This window comes from Diabrotica virgifera, chromosome 2 (assembly GCF_917563875.1).
Source record: "Diabrotica virgifera virgifera chromosome 2, PGI_DIABVI_V3a".
NCBI classification, from domain to species: Eukaryota; Metazoa; Arthropoda; class Insecta; order Coleoptera; family Chrysomelidae; genus Diabrotica; species Diabrotica virgifera.
The window spans coordinates 32,074,744-32,089,213 of record NC_065444.1 but is presented as its reverse complement, the minus strand read 5'-3'; the positions used below and the strand labels follow the sequence as shown (position 1 = coordinate 32,089,213).

General features: G+C 32.1%; 1 protein-coding gene across 2 annotated transcripts in view; it reads right to left on the bottom strand.

Annotated features, from left to right (window-relative positions):
- The window catches only part of LOC114327274 (transient receptor potential channel pyrexia), a 76,460-nt gene that overhangs the window by 33,565 nt on the left and 28,425 nt on the right, over positions 1 to 14,470 (bottom strand). Inside the window, exon 1 of one of the 2 annotated variants that reach the window (XM_028275828.2) lies at positions 12,002 to 12,150. The exons of the other annotated variant lie outside the window; for it this stretch is intronic. Within the exon in view, the coding sequence (XP_028131629.1) occupies positions 12,002 to 12,066 (65 nt within the window). The 5' untranslated portion in view covers positions 12,067 to 12,150. Of the gene's footprint in view, positions 1 to 12,001; positions 12,151 to 14,470 lie in introns of those variants that run through there. 2 annotated transcript variants of the gene reach the window in all.

Below are 14,470 nucleotides of genomic sequence, written 5' to 3'. Positions count from 1 at the left end.
TATGTGTCAGTAGATATAAAATTTTATGAGTTGCATGTGTATGAAAAATAAATAAGTTTAAACAAAGCCTTTTATTTTAAAAAATTGCAGTAAATCTATTAACTCACTAATAAATAACATTAATGTCATATTGGTAAATATTCTTTTTTATTTATATATTTTATTGCAAATCGTGAATGGATATAGTAGTCAAAAGAATCTATGACTAGGAATATATTTCTATTGTTATCATTATATCAATATTAAACCGTATCACAGGTGGACAGTCGCAAGAAAAAAGCAAGCAAAATCAACAAAAGAATTTAATTACTTTTTTATAATGGTTATTTTTAGATATTTAATGCCAGACTCATTAGCTACCGCCATCTTATTAAAATGCAGTTCCCACCATCCTTTTAACAAACTTATTTAAAAATGCAACCAAGCAGAATAAATAGAAAATTTGGCACACAAACAAACTGCAGACTTTCTGTTGTTGTCAATAAATTAAAAAAATATAAAAGCAAATTAAAAACAAGATCGAAGGTCATATGTTACACAGCAGATACGTATTGGTAGGTAATTGAAGAAAATACCATGAAATTTTTTTAAAATCACAATGCAGACGAAGCAATAAAGCACTAAAATCGGCCTTACCTCCGAAAAAAAAAAAAGGACAAGACGGATCTTAATAACTCTTTTTGCATTCGATTCGTGAATGCGCCGGAAACTTTGTGAACGGAGGCATCTAAACATTCCGTATATGTATTTGGACCATAGGAGTTTTCTATTGGTTCGTTGCAGCACGCGGTAATATTTTAACCAATAGGCGGCGAGGTTCCAAATGCATATACGGAATGTTAGTCGGTCCCAAATTCATATACGGAATGTTGAATATCGTACACCGAAAAAGATAAGTTTTTTTAGAGTCTTTTAAAAGGAGATTGATTTTAAAATACTTGTTATACTGTATTATTAAATAAAAATAAAACAATTATAGTATTTCGAATGTTATTTGGTGCGAAATTCATATACGGTATGCTAAATATTCGTAGAAAAAAAGACGATTTTTATTAAAACCAGTTAAAATGAGACTGGTTTTTAATAGTATATTATGCAACGAGCATTTAATGATGGTCATTATGAAGCGAGTATAAAGGATACGAAACGAGTTTCGTATAGAGTACGAGCGTCATAATGATAATTAAATGCAAGCTGTATACACGATTTTTGTTCTATGATCATTCCCAAAAAAAATATATTCAAACTTATTAATTTTGTAACGCAAACAAATTAAGTAGTTTGTCAGTCTGACAGTTTGTTTACATATTGAGAACTGTCAAAGCGTATGTATTTTACTCGACATTGGTTACTGCGCGTGTGCCACCTTTATCGCGAATGTCATATCGCGATTCTATAGGGCTTTTCATTCACAGTCAGTTGTTTCGAGCTTCTGTTATATGTCGTATAATCCGTGTATATTTATTATATTACAAAGATTAAACAACATATGACAGAAGCTCGAAACAAATGACAATCGATGAAAAGCCCTATTAGTTAAAAATCTGTATCTGAATGAAACTCTGTATCATAATAAAGTTCATTATGATAGAGGTAGTGACATCATAATTGATATATAGGGCTTTTCATCGATTGTCATTTGTTTCGAGCTTCTGTCATGTGTCACATAATATTAATATATCTACGTCATACGTTTTTGTTTTGTATTATTGTATATACCAATAACGTATGTCGTACATATATTAATATTATGTGACACATGACAGAAGCTCGAAACAAATGACTGTGAATGAAACACGTGCAAGTCATTAAAAATTCTGAGAAAGCGAAACCTTAGTCAAATAAAGAAATATGTCTCTCAAATCTATACCATCCCATTTATGAATTTCGCACCAAATAGGTACCTAATCATTGTTTTAATTTTCTTTAATAACACATTAATAAAATAGGTATTCTAAAATCAGTCTCCTTTAACTAATTAATAACAAGTCCCATTTTTTGGTCTACGAATGATTAACATTCCGCATATGAATTTCGCACCAAATAACATTCGAAATACTGTAATTGTTTTATTTTTATTTAATAATACAGTAACAAGTATTTTAAAATCAATCTCCTTTTAAAATACTCTAAAAAAACTGATCTTTTTCGGTGTATGATATTTAACATTCCGTATATGAATTTGGGACCGACTAACATTCCGTATATGCATCTGGAACCTCGCCGCCTATTGGTTAAAATATTACCGCGTGCTTCAACGAACCAATAGAAAACTCCTATGGTCCAAATACGTATACGGAATGTTTAGATGCGAACCGGAGCCATGATACAATATTGAAAAACTGCATACAAAAAATGCATTCTTGAAGTGCAACTCAAACAGACAATAAAAAAATTCAGAACTCATCAATTATCGGCGGAAATGAGTTCAATTTTGTCACTCGGGGGTTTTTGGGGTCGCTGAAAACGAATATGACGTCAAAAGTGATCTCCGGAGTACCTGTTGCCAAGGGTACCTACTGTTGGTAAGGGTAAGACATCGGAAGTGATTTTCGGAGTACTTGGTGCCCAGGGTACCTACTGTTTAGCTCTCTTGTGGAGTTTTCGGCAAAAAATGTATTAAAAAATTAATCAAAAATATTTACTCGGGGATTTTGTAATAGGGATTGATTTAACGACGAATATGACATCGGAAGCGATCTCCGGAATATCTGGTGCCCAGGGTACCTACTTCTTATGGAGTTTTCGGCCAATTCATTAAAAAATTAGCAAAAAATCATTACTTGGGGTTTTTGGGTCGCTGACGACGAATATGACATCGGAATTGATCTACGGAGTACCTAGTACCCAGGGTACCTACTGTTTACCCCGTTTTCTGAAGTTTTCGACAAATTCATTAATATATTAGTCAAACATCATTAGTAAAGAGATAAACAATAGGTACCCTGGGCACCAGGTACACCGGAGATCACTGCCGATGTCATATTCGTCGTCAGAGACCCCAAAAGCCCCTAAGTAATGAATTTTAAGTAATTTTTGAAGTTATACTTGTTTACCGGCGATATGAGGGTGAATTTTTATATGTTAAAACCTATGATCCCGGCGCATGCGCATTATAACTTTGTTCTGATTGGATGTTCAAATGACATGTCAAAACTTATTCAATATGGCGGCTGTGGCACAGCTGTACGTAGTTTGATTATTTATGGTTGTTGCGTTTTGAAATTTGTGGGAAAAGAAACAAAGTTAGTTAATAGTTATACTGCCTTTTTAAATAGTTTTCATATACCTATATTTTTGGACTTTTGGACTATTTTGGACAAGGAAAACTCATTTTAATTTGGTAAGTAGTTTCTATTATAATCATATTGTAATTATACATTTGGATTAGGTTGGAATACATACATTTATTTTCTCAAGAATGGGGATTTTAGAGAGAAATCCCAAATTAGGTCCGATTTTTATTTTTAAATTATGATTTTTTGGCACAGATTTATTTATCTAGTAGGTATGTAATGCTGTGATTTACATACTTAATTTGATTACCAACAAAAGTTCTACCAATCTTCATCTAATATATTGTTTTCTTACTGTTTTGTTATATTTTAATATTTTCTTCCACAAAATTTAAACTACAAAATTTAATTATATTCAAAACAGCTGTCAAACAGTAAAACGTTCAGTTACCCTATTTTTCCACATGACAAATAATGTGGAATTGGGCGAGTGAGTCTAGGCTTCGATTACGAATCAAAGCGCCCCGAAATTCACGGGTTGGATTCCCGATGCAAGTTTTTATTTTTTGAAGTTATACTTCTTTACGCGCGATATGAGGGTGAATTTTTATATGTTAAAACCTACGATCCCGGTGCATGCGCATTATAACTTTGTTCTGATTGGATGTTCAAATGACATGTCAAAAATTATCCAATATGGCAGCTGTAGCGCAGCTGTGGTTTGGACGGTTGACGGTTTGGTTATGTATGGTTGTTGCGTTTTAAAATTTGTGGGAAGAGAAACAACAAAGGTTAGTTAATAGTTATACTGCCTTTTTAAATAGTTTTCATATTATATTTTTGAAGTTATACTTCAAAATGTTTTAATTTATGCATGTATCAGTCCAGAAAAGGTGTGGAAAGAATATATTAGTGTTTTTAAATATATTTTTCTACAAACGTGTTAAAAATGCAATTTTTAGGACTCCATAGGAGCGTTAAAAATGCTACTTTAAGGCACTAGTGCTTTAAAAATTTTAAGGCACTGCAGTTAAAAGTGAATTGTCAAATTGTGAAACGTCAAAATATTTATATTTCATTTATTAACATTAATATTAATAATACAACTTGCGCAATTTGAAAAAGGTGGTTTAAAAGGTTTTTTTATTATAATTTTGTGTCTTTGGGTTTGTCTTCCTTGGGCGTAAAATAATAAAACATCTATTTTTATATTTCACTTGTCACCGTGATGTATAATTATGTATATCTGAAAGGTAAGTAGCATGCGGCTTGATGGCCTTGTTGGTAGAGCATTGGACCAGAGATCAAAAAATCGCGAGATTGCGGGTTCAAATCCCGGACGATTCATATTTTTTTCTTTTTTTTTTTTTAATATTTGGCATTGTTGAGTTTTGGTTCATTTTTGGTAATTATTGTTAATTTTTTGTATTGTACATAACTGTTAAGTAGGTATATTTATTTCGTTGAAATTATATTATAATAGAAGTATAACTTCTTACGTGCGTACAAAGTACACACAGATTCTTTTTTATTTTTTTATGCATTTTATGATTGTAACTATATTTGTTCTATACTTTTTTTTTTCAGAAAATGCGTATTTAAAATTTTTGCCTACAATTATTATCGTTCAGAAATAATTTTTTCTTTGTGGCATTTTTCAATGTGTTTGTGTGCGTTTTATTCTTTTATTTTTTTAAAATTTTTGGTATTGTCTTAAAAATCACATAATATGTAGTAGAAGTATAACTTCTTACGTGCGTACAAAGTACACACACATTCTTTTTTTAATGAATTTGCCAAAAACTCCAGAAAACGAGGTAAACAGTAGGTACCCTGGGTACCAAGTACCCCGTAGAGCACTTCCGATGTCATATTCGTCGTCAGCGACGCAAAAAACCCCAAATAATGATTTTTGGCTAATTTTTTAATGAATTTGCCGAAAACTCCACAAGAAGTAGGTACCCTGGGCACCAGGTATTCCGGAGATCGCTTCCGATGTCATATTCGTCGTTAAATCAATCCCTATTACAAAATCCCCGAGTAATTATTTTTGACTAATTTTTTAATACATTTTTTGCCGAAAACTCCACAAGAGAGCTAAACAGTAGGTACTCTGGGCACCAAGTACTCCGAAAATCACTTCCGATGTCTTACCCTTACCAACAGTAGGTACCCTTGGCAACAGGTACTCCGGAGATCACTTTTGACGTCATATTCGTTTTCAGCGACCCCAAAAACCCACGAGTAACAAAATTGAACTCATTTCCGCCGATAATTGACGAGTTCTGAATTTTTTTTATTGTCTGTTTGAGATACACTTTAAGAATGCATTTTTTGTATGCAGTTTTTCAATATTATATCATGGCTCCGGTTCACAAAGTTTCCTGTTGCATTCACGAAACGAATGCAAAAAGAATTATTAAGATCCGTCTTGTCTTTTTTTTTCGGAGGTTCAGTGCTTTATTGCTTCGACTAATGTATGAAATGTTAGCCAGAGATAACTAGACAAAAAATTCTCAGAGGCAGAGGTGTAAGACAGGGATACATTCTCTCCCCACTACTGTTCAATTTATATTCAGAAAGTATCAAGGAAGTTCCTGAGGAATGCGAACGCGGCATCAAAGTAAATGGTAGGGTGTACCTGTGTCAATAATATACAATGTGCGGATGACTCGGTATTAATATAGGCCAGGGTAATAAGACAAAAATATACCCTGTTCGTGACACTTCAGCAGCCAGGGTACTGAAGCGTTTTTTCGACAAGTAATACCTATTGGAACAAACTGTAACTATTTCCTGCGTAGGATCTGGCGGCCATTTTTATTTATAAACAATTAACTGTCAAAAAATGGCATTTTTCCCTTTTTTTTCAAATCAATGGAAAACAGTGAAACTTATGATTTTTTTAGTACAAATATCTATGAGATTATGGAAAAAGCTTTAAAATGACATATTACAAAGTTTTATATACTCATTTATTGTTAATATAATTGCGAAAAAAGGTCGGAATTGCCAAAAAAATATTTTCGCAATAACTGTTGTAAAAATTAGTATACAAGTTTCAAATTTTTGTCAAATGAGGGTTCTTTGGTGCTTAATATGTGATAAAAATTTCAAAGCGATTCATACAATTGTTTAAATTTTATTCAAATGATTTATCCCAGAGAGCATTTTTTTTGCAATAACATAAGTCAGAAAAACATGAGGTTAGAACCATTCCACAGGTGTCAAACGAAAGAGCATGATCTATATTTTCAACTTGGTTTAAAAAAAGCGAATAAAAAATGCATTTATTAGTAATAAATAATTATGCAAAAGTATCGTAAATCTTTCCTTATAAACTTTTTGGATAACTTTTTCCAAAAAATTAACTTCTTTACCCTATTTTAAGTGCATAACTACCAAGTAATGTTATTTTTCTACGACCGTTTAATAACATGCTCATTATTCGCTATTTTTTCATAGATAAGAGCACCCATTACTGTACCCGTGAGTAATAATTCATTACTCACGGGCTGAAGTTACTCACGGGTCATTTCTCACGGGCTGAAGTTAGATTCAAGTGACGCATGCCACTTTTAATATTAATCGTATATAAACTGCAAATAAAATTACTTAAAGTTGTTTATTTAATACAATAATTATTCTAATCTATATCAATATTTTTACGTTTATATCTTTTTTACTAAAAATTTTGACGTTTAGCATTTATTTTAGTGACAGTGACATTAGCTCATTTTGTTTATATTAATTGGAATTTATAACTAATATTGTGTTTATTTTTCAAGTTATATTGTGTTAAATATGTTATAATATATTATGTATAGTTATATTATTATATTATATAATTTAAAAGTAAATATACATTATAACTACTGAAATACGTCCACCGACAACAGCCATTTCCTATTTATTAGATTAATTGACAGTAGGTACAAATGTAAGCTTATAATTTTTCGGAAACGAATAGAACTTATATTGACTATTTCTAGTTGTATTTTTACAATAAATAATAATTTGGTAATAGTAGGCAACCAATTATTCAGCCACGTACTAGGGGTAAATAACATTTAGGTATTCTTGCAAATTATTATAATTTAAATCTCGAGTAGTTGATAATTAAATTTTTTACTAGTTACAATAAAAAAAGGTCGTAGAAAAAGTATAGTATTATACTCGCATGTAATGGTTATTACTCACTCTGATGAATTACGACACTCGCCTACGGCTCGTGTCGCAAACTTCATCATCGTGAGTAATAGCCATCATTACATGCTCGTTGAATAATATACTATTATATCATAATTGATAAAAAATTGTAATAAATATATATAATTTCTTATATAACAAAATAAAAAGTTTATAAGAAAAGATTTACGACACTTTTTCATAATTATTTATTACTAATAAATGCATTTTTTATTCGCTTTTTTTAAACCAAGTTGAAAATATAGCTCATGCTCTTTCATTTGACACCTATGAAATGGTTCTAACGTCATGTTTTTCTGACTTATGTCATTGCAAAAAACTGCTCTCTGGGATAAACAATTTGAATAAAATGTAAACAATCGAATGAATCGCTTTGAAATTTTTATCACATATTAATTACCAAAGAACCCTTATATGACAAAAATTTCAAAGCTGTGTACTAATTTTTACAATAGATATTGCGTAATTAATTTTTTTTTGCAATTCCGACCTTTTTTCGCAATTATATTAACAATAAATGAGTATATCAAACTTTGTAATACGTCATTTTAAAGCTTTTTTCATAATCTCAAAGATATTTGTACTAAAAAGATCATAAGTTTCACTGTTTTCCATTGATTTGAAAAATAAGGGAAAAATGCCATTTTTTGACACTTAATTGTTTATAAATAAAAATGGCCGCCAGATCCTACGCAGGAAATAGTTACAATTTGCTCTTATAGGTATTACCTGTCGAAAAAACGCTTTAGTACCCTGGCTGCTCGAGTGTCATGGGAAAAACCTTATTACCCTGGACTAATAGCGGACAATATAGAAGACCTCCAAAACCTTCTTAATAAAATTGGAGAACGTAGCAAGAACATAGGACTTCACCATAAAAAAGACGGAAATTCCTTATAATCAGCCGTCACTTATGTCAACATCAAAATGCAAGACTATCATATTACAATCAAGATTCAGAGCGCGTAAGAAAATTTGATTACCTGGGAACCTAGCTATGTGAAGACTGGTTGTCGGAAATGGAAACTAAATGTCGGATAGAAAGGGCCACAAGCGCATTCATAAAATTCAGAAACGTCTTTACGAGCTCTGACTTTGACCCTAACCTAAAAGGGGTGATACACACGCGAGTAAGTACGCGAACTTATGGCTCGACGACCTTTTTTGCAAGTGTATCACAGCAAGTACGTGTACTTTAAGTCCGCCGAGTAAGTACGCCGTCGATCCAACAAGTTTGAAATCTTACTCGTAGCCCGTACGTGTATCACTGCCACGAGCCGCGAGCCTCGATCCATCATGTTATTGCGTTTAAAGTTACACTTATATTTTCACTAATTAAGCAAATTGCTTATAAATAATTCAATCGTTTATTGTTGAAAGGAGACAAGTTAGATTTTATAAGTTTTGAGAAAACCGTAAAACACTATTTTAAGCTGTACTAAAGTATTTTTGAGTAAACCTAATTATTTATAGGCTGTTTTATCCTCCTGATGAAAATATTATCCTCTTATCTATGATATTTTGTTTGTTACCCACACTTTCGGATTTCGTCTTTTTTTATTAGTATTAAAAATATATAACACGACAGGATACGATACGAAGTAGTAAATAATACGATAAAATTCCTAAATAGCACAAACCACCGACGGCGACCGCGATCTTTAAAACCGCGTACTTTAAGTCTGCCGTGTATCACCGACGGCGAGCCAAGTAAGTCTGCGATCTTTAAACCCGCGTACTTAAAGTTTGCGTGTGTATCACGCGCTTAAGACTAAGATTCACGAAATGCTATATAATAATATATGGTCAGTGCTCCTATATGGCCTGGAAGGATGGATTTTAAAAATGAAAAGGAAAGATCGAAGGAAGAAGAGAATAGTCCAATTACTCGTTAGAAAGTCCACAAATGTTATGTGTGGTCTATACTATTATATGGTTGTGTAGACAGGGACATTAAAAACCACAATGCTCAATAAATTAGAAGCATTCAAATTGTGGTGCTATTGACGGACCCTAAAAATATCGGAGTTTCGCACATTTCCAACAAAGATGTTTTTAAACCAGTTCAGAACGTTGGCTCATTAACAACATAAAAACGGAGGAAACAGAATACTTCGGCTATATCAGTGGCGGCTCGTGATTTTTTCAATAGGGGAGGCTATACCTAACTGTAAATTATCTAGACAAAGGACATCGCACACATCTTATGGAAAATATAATGTCACTCAAATTCAATAAAACTTACATGAATAGATTCGTTTCAATTTAACGGTCACTTATTATAATTGCGCCAACTCTGAATTTTCAGTAATAAGAGCAGAAATTGATATAAATTAATCTGAAATCAAATGGGTAGGTACATAAGTTAGAGAGAGAAAAAATATTTTAAAATACCGAAATTATCGGGACTTCATAAATCAGCGGATTAGTTTGACTAATCCGCTTAGGCCCAGCGGGGTTTAAGCTGTTTTGAATAGCACCCAGAGCAATAGTGATTGTAACTGACACTTTATGGACTCCAAAAATGTGATTTGGATAAACTTTAATTGCAATTTGCGCCGTAATTAATCATAATTAAAAGTTGACGCAATGATAAAAGTGACCGTTAAATTGAAACGAATCTATTCATGTAAGTTCTATTGAATTTGAGTGACATTATATTTTCCATAAGATGTGTGCGATATCCTTTGCACTAGCAAAAAAAAAATCCGCCAAAAAAATCTAATTTAAGGCCCCATTTTTTTGACCATTTTTTATTGACATTTTATAATAAATACTCCTGTATTTTTGCAAATAAAGCAGGTGAGTGTACCTTGTGACAAAAATTTGCGGTGAGGTGTTTGGTCGAAATTTATTAGAATATAATCTGGAATTGCTGATGTTATAGGGCTTACATAAACTTGCCTCCGAAAGCTCAGTATGTGACTATATTCGGGAAGAGTGGAGCTAATTTTCAGAAATGTTATTGGGGAAATAAGCTTTAAACCGATATTCTGTAATTCTTCAACTAATACTTGATGACGAATTGACGGGCATACACCAGACAAGACTAGTATTTCTGCTGGAGAGACAAGTCTCCTTGCTGTTACAACTTCGCCGAGTACTTTTATAGAGCCATGTTGTGTCATGAAATTATCTACTACGGTTTTGTTTGCTAAATACATGCAGATTCTATTATGAGATAATCTAGATGAAAAAATAATATTTTTTGGGTTGATTATTGTGCCCAAAGGAATTAAATAATCCTGCAGTTTAGCATTATCGATACAACTAAATACAATTGCTTGGGTCTTACTCGGAAAAGACTGTGAAGCGGCTGAAGCATAACTGTTTGTGATATTTGAACATTGATTTACTGGACTGGTTAGATCGGAAGGTGTGTTTACATTGTCTGAAGTCATTTTAAGCTGCGGTGGAGAAAGCTTCAGTCCGACTCTGGTAAGTGACAAACCAACCGCATGCTAGCTAACCTCACAAAATGATTGTACGGTGGTGTATTTTTCTTATTTCACGTTTTCTTTTCACAATAATAAACTAATAATTACGTATAAATAACTTATGTAGTAGTATCTAGTAAATTAACACTTTAGTTTTAAAAAACTATTTAATAATACCACTTGTTTTTAGTAAAAACTAGGAGTACAATATCAGTACAACTTCACCATACCTTGCCAGGGCCGGTCTCCAAGAAGAAGAAGTCTTTTAGGAAAACTTAGACTTTTTGCCGATTAGCCAATACACAACATACATATATGACATTAGAAAAACTAACTCAAGAGTCCCAGATCAATACAAATGGTACTATCTTTAACAAATCAGAACAAATTGTCGGATACGCGGAAGACATAGATATCATAGGTAGGTCCACAGAATCTATGACTGAAGTATTTCGGTCGTTAAAAGCATATGCACAGAGAATGAGACTAAATATAAATGCTCAAAAGATCAAATATATATGTGCTGCACTAGGTCAAGCAACCCGACACCTATAAGAATAATAATTGACGACCAAGAATTGGAAGGTTTCGACACCTTCAAATACATAGGCTAGCTGATAACTAAAGATAACAATGTCAGTGAAGAAATTAAAAGAAGAATAGAGCTCACCAATAAGTGTTACTTGAGTTTTTGACCGAAGAGGGCCGATAGGATAACGACCAAGAGGAAGACCGAGATTTAGGTAACAAGAAAACTTACAGAATGATTTAAAAGCTATTGGAGTTAGAGCATGGAGAAGAGATGCCAGAGACTGGGGCGAATGGAGGATTGTTCTGAAGAAGGCTTTGGCTCATAAAGAGCTGTGACGCCACTGATGATGACGTCTGCCTTTTATTACGTTAAATCTAGAATATTTATTAATTCTCAACTAATTCTTCAATGTCAATTTCGAAATTATTATATAAACAAGCCATTACAGAATACGCTTAGTTGTTATTCCAAACCTGAATTGTTTTAATTGTTTTAGTTCCTCTGTAATTAACAGTGACCACTCAACAAAACGTGTAGTACTATGTAGGTACTATCTAAACGCAAATACGAGACATTGCAACACTTACTATGATTCTTTCCTTTTTTGTCGAGTTGCTTCTAAGGATTTTGTTTTCTTGCGAAATGTCCACATTGTGTAATTCACTAGTCACTATAAACAACTTCTTTAACATTTTTTAACTAACTAATATGAACACGGCAATTCTAGTTCTCGAAAGGCATCAAACATAGAATAAACCTATAATTATTTCAAATTATCACTGGCGTACTTGATTAAAAATGAAGGATTTAGAGATTATGGTGGTTAAGAAATAGAAGAAAACCAAGGAGAAGTTGTAAGGACTGTCGCGCAGATGACTTTAGAGAGTAGTATCTCTAGAGTTTAAGTAAAGAAGACACGATGGACAGACATCAGTGGCGAAGAAGAGGAAGGAGCAGCGACTCTTCAAAAGGGAAAAGCTGATGAGGAAGAAGAACAGAAGAAGGTACTATATTAAGAAATATAAAACATGTCTGTATAAACCGCGACCAGACATCTCGTAACGCGACAATTCGTAACCGGACAAGTGGTAACGGACAACTTGTAACGGCGACACTTCGTAACGGCGACAGTTCGTAGCTATACAAATTCGTAACGGACAATTCGTAACGTCAAAATGGAATTACTCTGTTTATTTTCCTTAACGTAGAAACTAAGTGTTATTACAGTTATAATTGAAATTATGTTTATCAAATTAACGAATAAGTACCAGGATAAACATGTTTAACACATTATATATTTCGTGTTTCAGAATATATTAATAGTTATTTATGATATAAGTGTTAAAAGTACACGTTTAAGGCACGCATGTGAAAGTTTGCAGAATGAGCGAAGCGAGTTCTGCAATTCACATGAGTGCCTTAAAAATGTACTTTTTGACACGTATATCATACAATATTTTTTCTACAAACGTCTTATATTATATCAACAATTATAATTTATTCATTCTCAACTACAGGACAATATCTACATAAACTTTTACTTGAACTTGACTGACATTCCATTTTTATATTTTTCTTGACATTACATCAAAACTGCCTATACTGTCAGTACGTAAATCATAACAACCATATAATAATAACATCTACTTTTATTGTTGTATATTCTAACACATTTTATTAGTTTTTTTCTACAAACGTGTTAAAAATGCAATAATACAGTTTAAATTAAATTTTAAAAAACCTTTTAAAACACCTTTTCAAATTGCGCAAGTTGTACTATTAATATTAATGTTAATAAATCAAATATAAATATTTTGATGTATCACAATTTGACAATTCACTTTTAACTGCAGTGCCTTAAAAATTTTAAAGCACTAGTGCCTTAAAGTAGCATTTTTAAGAGGATGGGTACGTATTTTCGACTGCAATGCTATTCAAACGGGGATTCATTTTTTTCGAATCCTCAGAAAACTAATAAGTATTTTTAAAAAATGTAAATGCAGAATGAAAGATTACGTTATGCGCGAAGGATCGAAAGTCCCTGATAACTTCTATAATGTTTATTTTAATAAGTTACAGGGGTGAAAAACTAAGAAAATTTAGTGTGATTTTTGATTTCAAATATCTGATTTAAAATAAACTTTTTATTTACTCTAAGGGACTTTCGGCCCTCGGTAATAATTTAGTCTTTCATTCTGCGTTTAAATTTTTCAAAAATATTTATTGGTTTTTTCAGGATTCGAAAAAAATGAACACAATGTCCGTGGTAATATTTTCCAAATCTATCTTTGTCTTACAACGCACTCAGCCGAATAGAATATTGTCAGCATATTGTCAGTCAGACACTGACAATCAGTGACAATTTTAAATATTTGACATTGCATCAGGAATATTTTGAGTTGTTGATTAAATACTATTGATATATAGAGTATTTGATAAATAATTGATTTAAGACGTGAACTTAATAAAAAGTTATTTATTGTGTATTATTTGTGGAAGATCCAAGCAGAGAATACATCAGGATAATATATTCTGCGATCCAAGTATTTTGTTGTTAAAGATGTTCAAAATTGTAAGCGTTCCATAGTAACAATATATTATTAAAAAATCACTTTAAAACTTTTCCTCTTTTCTCGATTGAGTATTAGTTTTTGTTGTACAAATAAATTATTACAATCACTGAATACATAGTGAAAAAGTATCACATTTATTAACTGAATTAATAGTTTGCAATTATACAAATAACGGTTATCCAAGAACATTCAAAAGCCATCTCTTTAAGTTAATCAAGTCATTTTCAAGTAGAATGACATTCTAGTAATGCTTACATATCCATACCAGTGTGAATTTTACTACACGTAATTTGCCGTGTAAAGACAGAAAAAGTAGGGATAGCCGTAAAATATTTGCGAATTATGTACCCATGGCCTTAACGCTCCTATGGAGTGCTAAAAATTTAGAGCAATACATGTTTTAGAGCAATACATAAATCGTCAGTTTGTAAGAAAAATTTCAACACCTCGTATCTCGGAAACGAAGCATTTGCGAACATACGT